Source organism: Rhinoraja longicauda, chromosome 5 (genome assembly GCF_053455715.1).
Source record: "Rhinoraja longicauda isolate Sanriku21f chromosome 5, sRhiLon1.1, whole genome shotgun sequence".
In the NCBI taxonomy this organism is placed as follows: domain Eukaryota; kingdom Metazoa; phylum Chordata; class Chondrichthyes; order Rajiformes; family Arhynchobatidae; genus Rhinoraja; species Rhinoraja longicauda.
This window is the reverse complement of record NC_135957.1, coordinates 41924707-41934512: the sequence shown is the minus strand read 5'-3', so window position 1 is coordinate 41934512 and position 9806 is coordinate 41924707. Positions and strand designations below refer to the sequence as shown.

Sequence of the window (9806 nt, the reverse complement as noted above, 5' to 3'; positions counted from 1 at the left end):
TTGTTCTGGGTTACGTTTATATTTTTTAAAAAGGTTGTTGTCCAACGGAGTTGGGAAAGGTTGTTATTTTAGCTTGCAATGTTTTCTTATCATCTCTTAAGCCTGAAGTGTCGTGAAGCTCCGCAGCCCCTGTCTCCCCGACGATGCTGTGAACTTTGCTGAAAGTTTATTGACTTTTTGTTGGTGGGGCCGCCTGGCTGTGCAGTGCGCCTGCGCCGTCCCAGGATTTCTCCCAGGACTCGGTTGAAATAGGAGGTGGTCCGAAGGGTCTGGAGGAGTCGGTCTGTGTTCGGCATCTGCCTCCCAACATAAGGCGAGCCGCGCCACCGCCGCTCGAGTGCTGTCTGACACGGTCTCGGTCGCTCTTGGCTGGTGTACCATCAACCAGCAAGCTCTCCTCTCCAACCCCCCTATTATCCCTACTTCGTCGCCGCAGCGCCTTCTCGGAGTTCAGAGCATGCCAACTTGGGTATGCGCTTGTGCCACAGCCGCCGCCCCCTCCACTTCCACATCTGTCACTAGTTCCAGCGAGAAAGCGGCGACACTCGCAGCGCCCGACGAACTCCCGGGTACAGGTAACCACAAGACATTTCTTTTCCATTGCATCGCATTAAGGGAAAGAAGGGACTATCGTGGATTATGGGACGCGCGGAATTTGGGGCTGTTTGCATGGAACTGACCTGCTGCAAATATTTTTTACGAAGTTTAAATTTTTTTTTTAATGTGTAAAAATAGCGAGCCAATCTAATTGCATGGTATCCAGGTTCAGTTCGCTTACATTTCCCAACATGTTTCGGGAAGTAAACTGAACATGTCAATCTCAAAGTCCGAACGACGGGAGTACTTTACTCTGCAGTGGGGCTGTGAGTAAAGTGATTCTCGTGGAAATAAAACCCGGATCATCTTGAATCAAGGCTAATGAAACCTTGGAACACAGCTGACAGTGGACCCTCGATGCCCCATCAGCGACCCATGCAGCCGTGTACCTGGTACACAGCGGGCACAGTTATTGACGTTCGAGGTTTCACTGAGATCAGTTGCATTGCTAATGTACCGCGCAGAACGAAACTAACCACGTTTCCTCTTTGTCATGTCTGCTTAGGGTTGCATAGTGTTCAATTCTCTCGGCAGATTGTGATTTAACATGTGCATAGCCTGGTTCCCGGTAAAGCACGTGCAGGTTGTATATAAACACTGGTGTCTGGCTGCTGCACACCTGAACCCACTGGATCCCGCCAGTCGGGGCAGTGGCAAGGGTCGTCGCCGTGCAGGGTATGCAAGGGAACCGGTGCATCGATTTCTCTCACCCCTCGTGAAGTTTAAGAATTACATTGGTTTTATACAATCGTTCAGATACAAACGCGCGGCTTTCTGCCACAGACCGAGGCGAGGCGAGGCGAGGCGACCGGCATACCAGCCTGGCTGCAAAGCGAGTCCGGCTCTTGAGTTGTTCCCAGCTGTTTCCGGTGCGGCGAGAAGTTTACTCTTAATAATGTTGATGGGATGCTTTCAATAAGGGCTCCGGTGCGGCCAGCGGCACTTGTACTGATAGGGTCAAGTTATTTTATTCCAAAACTGTATTTTTATTCCAAAACTATATATTTCTATTTCATTGGCATCAAGGCACCAACTAACGCGAGACAAACGTTTAACACTAAAAATAAGTATGTTAAAAGGAAAACAAAATCTAGTTGAATTCGCGAGCCTTGCACATAATCTCGATTTTTTTCGGTTAATTTTAACGTGGGATTTTGGCAATACGATGGAAAAATAGTATTCAATTAGCAATAGTATAAATCATATTCGGTTGTGGTTTAAATTCGAGTAGTGTCCTAACTCATGAGTTTCGTGGCAACAGCGGACAGAGCGATATTTAGCCTTACACCATGTTACTTGCACGGGCCGTTGTCTACAAACTTTCAGTTTTTATTATGAAGGCCAAATTTACATTTTCCGAATCATTCAATATGTTTAATTTCTACCTCTTGCCCCCCACCCCACCCCCACCCACACACACACACACAAGTTGTTCGAGAAGTTTGCCGAATCTGGCCGAATTCATATACGATTATTCCTTCAATCAGAAACACACTGCAATCCGTGAAGCACAGATAAATATACAAGAAATGCGATCGTTTCACCATAAAACACACCCTCCTGGAAATTTGGATGTGAAACAGCTGACTGTTGAAATCCGTCCAACTTATTCCACTTCATTCTGTACACAAACTGCATAATGGACTAAACATTTCCCAAAGTCATTCCCCTGCCCCCGTTTAAAAGCCAACCCATCCATTGTTTACACTTAGAAACTGCTTGTTTGTCTTATTCGATGTATTAATCAACACTGCCAGCTGAAAAGTGGTTTGAGCTCTTCGATTCTCCAAACAGTGTACTCACATTGATATTGTGATAATCCGATGAGTAATGATGCCCCCGAAACAGTTGGGACATAGATCTAAGAGCAAACACCAATGGATCTGTCGCAACGCGTCCGGCCTTCCAATGTGCCTGCGCTCAATTAGCAAGTACGTTTCTTATTAGGCCGACACCGATGGCGAAATTACATCGGACTCATAAACCAGGCAGCAGCTCGACAGAATATTAGTTAAAGCGGAATGGGTGGGAAAACTGTGAAAGGAGAGATATTCCAGACTGATGCACCCTTTCAACTTTATGAACTTATTTTGCAGGGTAAATTTATCTTGGCAGAATGAAGGTTTTTTTTTTTTTCGAAAGAGCGTCTGTGTGCAATAGTTCCCATGTTCCCAAATACTCAGCAACTAACCTTCACTGTTCCTATATTTTTAAAAATAATCTGGTGTTCTGTTGTGATGGGGCGGGGGAGTAGGAGATGACGACTTGTTTAAATTAATGGGAACCTGCACCCATTTATCGATGATGAGTGAAAGACATCCCTCGTCAGCAGATACTGACCAAACGGCCACTCTCCCCACTCTACTTTGCGTTCAGTCGGATGGGCTGCGACCGGTGGCGTCCATTCCCATTGCAAACCATGACATTACAATTGGCCGCTTTAAATTGGGTGGAGGAATGTTCTCGGGCATGAAGCTGACAGGTTGGCAGTGGAAGGGACACACTTTAAGCAGCCTGCCTTGTATCTGCCTTTTTATTACCTCTCCTATATTGACGCTTAATCGTAATAAACCCCCCGAATACCATTCACTCCTATAAATCACCTTTTGGTTAAGGCACTGCCAAACAGCCTCCGAAACGCTACGGCCGCCAATGGATTTTTTTCCTTGTTTGATTATTCTGTGTGCGCGGAAATACAATGTAAGCACAGGGGATTAAATGTACCCGGGCCATATTCAACATTGCACAATATGATAGGGCTGAAATTAAAACAATGAAATCAGTCAATAATTAAATAAATTGATACATTTGTTTATATCATTTAATTATAGCCGTGATCACGGTGGCGAGAACGCAGCTCAGTATCTTTAGCAACCAAAATGTGGTATAGCAAGTGTCGAACTAAATCGTCCTTTTTCGGTTTCTTCGGTCTTTTTCTCGGGGGGTTGCCCTATCTCTCGGCTTGGTGCCTTTATTTTCGAGTGCCCAGTAAACACCCACTTAAACCCACTCAGTCACATTGATTCCGCGGAGATGTTCTCTCGTCAGCTCTAAGTTGTTGTTGATCAGCTGTAGTGGATATTTGAAACACTTTTTTTCTGCTTAATATTTTACGTGCCACATAAGTGTCATGTTAGGAGACAAGTGTAGACGTTTTATCCAGTTGAGCGGTTGTCGAATATTTACTTAAAACTCCTAGACCTTGGCCAGAAGATTAGAAATCCCACCGCTGCGCGGGTATTCGGTCTAATTTCGCATACTCCACATACAGCGTGCGGATGATTCAAATCGCTATCCAGCTACAGGCGCGATGCACCTGTTGCGTGCAACAATTTGCAAGTCTCTGGAAGCACGTTGTTTCAGAGCTCAGTTTTACAAAGATAAAAGCAAAACTTTGCAGTGGTTGTTTTAAGAAAATGACAATCCTCAGAGGTCTTGAACTGAACTCTGCATTGATATCTGGACGTGGTATAATCCGACCAATAATCGTGATTGTATCTGGCCAGAAATCCTCTTTTTTGTTTGTAATTTGTCTATTCCAAGTGATTTAACCGTTTGTCTCTCTTGGAAAAGTGCCATTATCAGATCTCGTTGGTCAGGTTGGCCCTGCTATATCAAGGCATTTTCTCAGCGGCGCTGGAATATGCATGCTCATCGCCCATGCTCGCTTGCTCGTTCAAACCCCCCTGGCTTTGTCTAATGGAGTCCACTTTGGCACACAATCCACGTTTTATTCTAGTTCTCCGCGGTCTCCGTGACAAACAGTGCTCTCAGCAAGAAGGGTAATAAAAATACAATATAAAAGTTCACTTTACACGAAGGTAAATATATTCTGAAACCATATATGTGGTTTCAGTGGGACTTACACTTCCGAATGTATTTGTTGTCGCGGGAGATATGAGATAATACTCTCTATATTGGCCCCCCGAGACCGTACACAAACTCTATTAAAAGCCAATACACAATGTTCCCCGCTGCCTGCGATGCCAGTTGACTTTAAGAGGAGATCAGTCGGACACGTTTCAGTTGTTTCGTAAAGACCTTTGCACTAAACTGTAAAATTCAGTTTGGACATTTTCCAAAACATAATTGGGACACAAGAGATTGGACTGCTTCACGGTAAGGGAACGATTCTTCTCTCTGCACAGCGCATTTTCAAAAAGAAAACGACGGTATCGTGGATAATGTCACAAGGCACAGAGATTGTGGACTTGTATCCCAGGCCCCATCAATATCAGAGCAGATCGCGAACAGATATGCTCGTTGTTCTCGTTGAGACGCTGTAACAAAAACCAAATTAAGACATTTAAATAAAAGATTGGTGTGAAAATAATTAGGCATTTTCCATTTATTGATGCTAAAGATAGAGAGGTTGGAAGGCACTTCCTCGGGTTTAATTTTGTTTAAATATCATTGAAACAACTGCATGGGGGCATTCCTCAAAGTTTAATGTACTTGACGTGCTCCAAATATTTTACAATCCCGTTGATACAAGCACATAACTGATCGATGTGCTGGAATACCGTTTGCCTTCACACCGTTGACACTTATGCGGTAATTATTAACGGGGCACGTCCCCTCGTTTTCCGACCAGTTAAGTGAGTAAAATCGCCCATTTAGTTTCAATGAGTGAAAGGCGACATCGGGCTGTTGGCGGCACTAAAGTACAAGTCAACATAATAGACCCTAATCAGCCGCTAGGATAATTACGGACACATAACCCCGGATTGGAACTTCTTTCATTGAGCGCACGTTGATAAATTACCCGTGACTAGTTTCACTGAGCGTTATCTGCCATGACTGTTGTGAGTTAAAGGAGAATTCTGGTGTGACTTTTCTTACCAACAATAATGGAAAGTCTCACCAATTAGCAAAGCCAATCTTTGCAAAATGTCACTGTATTTTATTCTGGGTCATTGCAGAGGAATTCCGCATGATGTCAGTTCGCTTGGTTTGCCAATTCCTTACAAATAATTTAGACCGATTACCGTTCTCATTCACTCACGGTGTTTTATTATCGTTCGGTAAAATACATCTAACGTGGTGTTTACTTGCTAGAACGATGCGTTATGATTATTTCGGCATTTTCCTTGTATTTTATTGAAGTAAATGTTCAGTACTGTCTTGCGCAAGAAACGTTGGAATAACTGATGGGATCTTTCTAATGATCCGAAGAAGGAGTCAATTACTTCTGCGCCATGACCATAAACCACTAAATCCCTGGTGATCTGAAGACCCGAAAATGCTAATTAGTCGCATCTCACCTTATTTTCCCAAATGCAATAACGAGCGATTCTCACCGATTCAACCGTGACAAGAGTTTTGTTACCATCTTAAAAAAAGAGCAAGAACAACGAATGATCATTGGAGACACCCCAACGATGCTGAATCCCATCGGATCCGGTGGGCTCCCTAGTTTGAAGAAGGGTCTCGACCCGAAACGTCATCCGTTCCTTCTATCCAGAGATGCTGCCTGTCCCGCTGAGTTATTCCGGTATTTTGTGTCTATCTTCGGGCTCCCTAATCCTTTGCACCCGAAAACCAAAGTTATCCGTTTAGATTTTTATTTTCAGACATTATTTAAGAACATAGGTGTAAGGATCAGATTTAATAATCAGAGGGGGAGGAACCATTTTGCCTGGTGTTTGCCTTTAAAAGAGCAACGTGAATTAGGCATTGTTATAATCTATTGATCAAATAGCAACACAGCCCGAATGTGCGTCCTTGCAAATATGTCCCTTTGATGCATCGGTGCGGTGAAAGGTTAGGACAAATAGCCGACCCGACCTGCAGCTTTTCCTTTCACACTATCGCTGCACCGTTGGGATCAGCGTCCGGTTCCTGGAATGAAAAATAATGATTAATAACAGTTTTTCAATTACTGTTTTACCACGATTTTTCATCGGGCAGCACCAATTCTCTTCTTGATTCAGGGAAAAGGACGTGTTACCTTTTTTTTCACACTGTGGATCACGGTGGCGTTAGGAGTGACTGGGTCAATTTCTGCATCCTGGCGCGCTTGCATGCAGCCTTCTACCTGTCGTGCTTATTATTGATGGCTCTTGTTAGGCTACAGGCCGAAAATGTTTTCATTTTACCTCAGTTTAAGGCCGCAGCGGGGCACTTACTGCCCTTCTAACGTCCCCCAGCGAGGGATATAAATAAACAGTCTTGCGGGTGGCGGTGGCTGGCTGGCATGGCCATACTTAACTGGTCTGGCTGTTTACTCTGTGAGACTCAGCAAACATAGTCTGCTCTCAAATAAAACGTCAGACTGTGTTGGGTGAATGTGTTTACACTCTGTTAGTAAGACATGCGGATTTTACTGTTATATTGCTTGTTCTCCATATTGGTTTACCTTGAGGCAGTACTTTAGGGGTGTGTGTTAAAGTAGAGTGAATGTCTTGTTTGATTACTCGTTAAACTTTTAATAAGAATGGAAATAAATCACGTCGACGCTCACTCTGTTTTACTTCCCCCCCCCCCCCTCCCCCCTCACATCAAGGTTTCAGCAAGTTGGCACGGTTTCCTGCAACCAGCGCTCTATCTGCGGGCACCATGGGCAGTAAGACTATTCCGGCTCCCGTGCCCATTCACCCATCTCTACAACTGGCGAACTACGCCTTTCTCCAAGCTTCCAACGGCATCCCCACGCCATCAGAGCAGTTGCACAACCTCTACGGCTTCAGCACCCTGCACACCGTCCATCTCCACCAGTGGACCCTGGGCTACCCTCCGATGCCTTTGCCCCGGTCGTCCTTCTCCAAAGTACCAGCTGTCTCGGCTCTGGTAGACACTCGGTTCCAGTTGCCCACCATCCCGATCTTTCCCCACGTCTTCCAACCCAAGCAAGAATCAAGCACTATGCCGAATAAGACAAGGCCCAGGTTCGACTTCGCCAATTTGGCCATCGCAGCAACCCAGGAGGATCACCCTAAGCTCGGACAACTAGATGAACAATGTTCTCCTTCGGCCATTGGGTCCCTGCTGGATGTCACCAAGCTATCGCCGGAGAGGAAGCCCACCAGGGGCAGATTGCCGTCCAAAACCAAAAAAGAATTTGTCTGCAAATTTTGTGGCAGGCATTTTACAAAATCTTACAATCTCTTGATTCACGAAAGGACCCACACCGACGAACGGCCCTACACGTGTGACATTTGTCACAAGGCGTTCAGGAGACAGGATCACCTCCGCGACCACAGGTAAGGCATCCGGGTTTCACCTTGAAGGGGGGAGGGTAAAGGGCGAGCGCCGGAATGAACTCCGCTTAGTTGAGGTTCTGTTGTCGAAGTGTCAGGAGTCCCGCTGCAGAACCGCTTGTAAACAGTAGAGGACCAGAAACATTGATCGGATTTCGAGGCGTTGGCAACACAAATTTTGGTAGTAACGTCAACAGCTTAATTCCTCTCCCCAGAATCGCATGGGAATTCTCGTTGAATCGAAAATAGGGTAGATACGATAGTGGCGTATGAGAGGCGATTATATAGGCACATGGGTATGCAGGGAATGGGAGATATGGATCACGAGGAGACAGAGGAGATTAGTTTGACCTGACATTACGTTAGGGGCGACCATTGTAGAATGAAGGGCATGTTCCCGTGCGACACCTTTCTAAATCCCAAGTTCTATGGTGTTTAAATGACTGACTGGCAACAATATTTATGAAAACGTGGATAAATATCTTGTCAAGCGAATTTGTAATGTGGGTGATACAGTATGGCAGCAGCTCACTGCAACTGCAACTGCAATAATTCCGTTCATTTTACAGACGTATGATTTTTTTTTTGTTGCTTTGATGTAGGTACATTCATTCCAAGGAAAAACCCTTCAAATGTCAAGAATGCGGCAAAGGATTTTGCCAGTCCAGAACATTAGCCGTTCACAAAACACTGCATGTGCAGGTAAAAGAGCTCAAAACCTCAAAAATAAAGTGCTGAGCACAAGCCTGCAAACAGGACTTACTGAGTGGAACTTTGATGAACGCCTATAATGTGGACATATCTGTCAAATTTAGAAGCAGCATAGACTATATCCATTCTACCGCCGTTCTTTTCTGTTATTTTAATTCCATTTGGACCAGGTTATCTGTATCTGTGGGATTCCATTCTCAGACGATCCGTGTCTTTTTCGAAGGGAGAGCAAAAACCTTTTTGCTTCCCTCCTGCAACACAAGGGCTGTTGACGACCTCCATCGTGAACTTGGAGTCTGGAAGTTGCTGCCTTGCCTTCTGTGTTTAACATGAATGAATCTCCGCGCATCCGCCCTACCTGTGGCGAATGTGTGACCAAAGAAGCAATCTGAAAACCATCTCCTTATCCACACTGACCTAAAACCCTGCAAACTCAAAGGTTTTCCGGAGAAACGTTGACCCGAGGCACCATCACCTCACGCACATCCCCAGAGACAAGCCAGAAATCCCGGAGTGTGGGCAGAGCCGTTGTCCTTGAGTTCAATCCGCCGAAATTTAGGGCAAAGAATGGAATAAATGTTCAGATTTCGGCTAGAGGCCAAATAGAAAACAAAGCAGCGAACGGGTAAAAATGTGGAGACTCGGTGCTGTTTGAATGTATGAGGAGCATCTGACAATGGGCTGGGTAAGGCAGAGATACCCGTGTAACGCAGTAAGGAGAGCCGAGCTCCATGTCTATCACCGCAAACAACAACAAAAAACAATGCATCGATTAACCGCGAAGGGGTCGAAATGTGTATCGCGGGGTTAGCTCGTCATCTGCGTTGCTTGAATCGGAACAGCGGAACACTGAGCTGTGTAGCGGCAGTGCGGGTGTTGGAAACAAGGCAGATGGTTGATAAAAACAACAGGGGGGGAAACGAAGCGAAAGAACATAAAATCTCCCGAGTTAAGAACATTCTAACTACATTCCATTCTCCGTGTTTTTTCTAAACACAAATGGTTCTTTGTAAATGTTTTTGGCACTTTACGCTGTTTTTTTTTACTATTTTCATGTATCACTGGATTTCTAATCTTTTTAAACGAATAAATTGCCATTTCCTAGGCAGCATTTAGTGTGCTGGCCGTTTCTTTACCAAAGGAGATTTATGTTACATACAACGAGGCCGTGTTCCATTTTCACCGCCTCCAGGCGGGGAACGAATTGGACAAGCCACAGTCTAGCTATTCACTGACCCAAACCTACACTCCGCCGAAGAGACGGAACAGCGCCCCCGCCTACTTTCCTCCGCTTGCTCC

At 45.1% G+C, this 9806-nt stretch overlaps 1 protein-coding gene across 2 annotated transcripts; it reads left to right on the top strand.

Moving 5' to 3' along the window:
* Window positions 1–306: 306 nt before the first annotated feature.
* Window positions 307–9567, top strand: osr1 (odd-skipped related transcription factor 1). 2 transcript variants are annotated; one of them, XM_078400126.1, is made up of 3 exons: window positions 307–575; window positions 7103–7799; window positions 8399–9567. In XM_078400126.1, exons 1-3 carry the CDS (start codon window positions 458–460, stop codon window positions 8532–8534), a joined length of 951 nt encoding a protein of 316 aa, XP_078256252.1. In that variant the 5' UTR covers window positions 307–457; the 3' UTR covers window positions 8535–9567. The 2 variants fall into 2 exon arrangements, with proteins under 2 accessions (XP_078256252.1, XP_078256253.1); XM_078400127.1 differs by lacking the exon at window positions 307–575 and adding an exon at window positions 6299–6360.
* The last annotated feature ends 239 nt before the right edge of the window (window positions 9568–9806 follow it).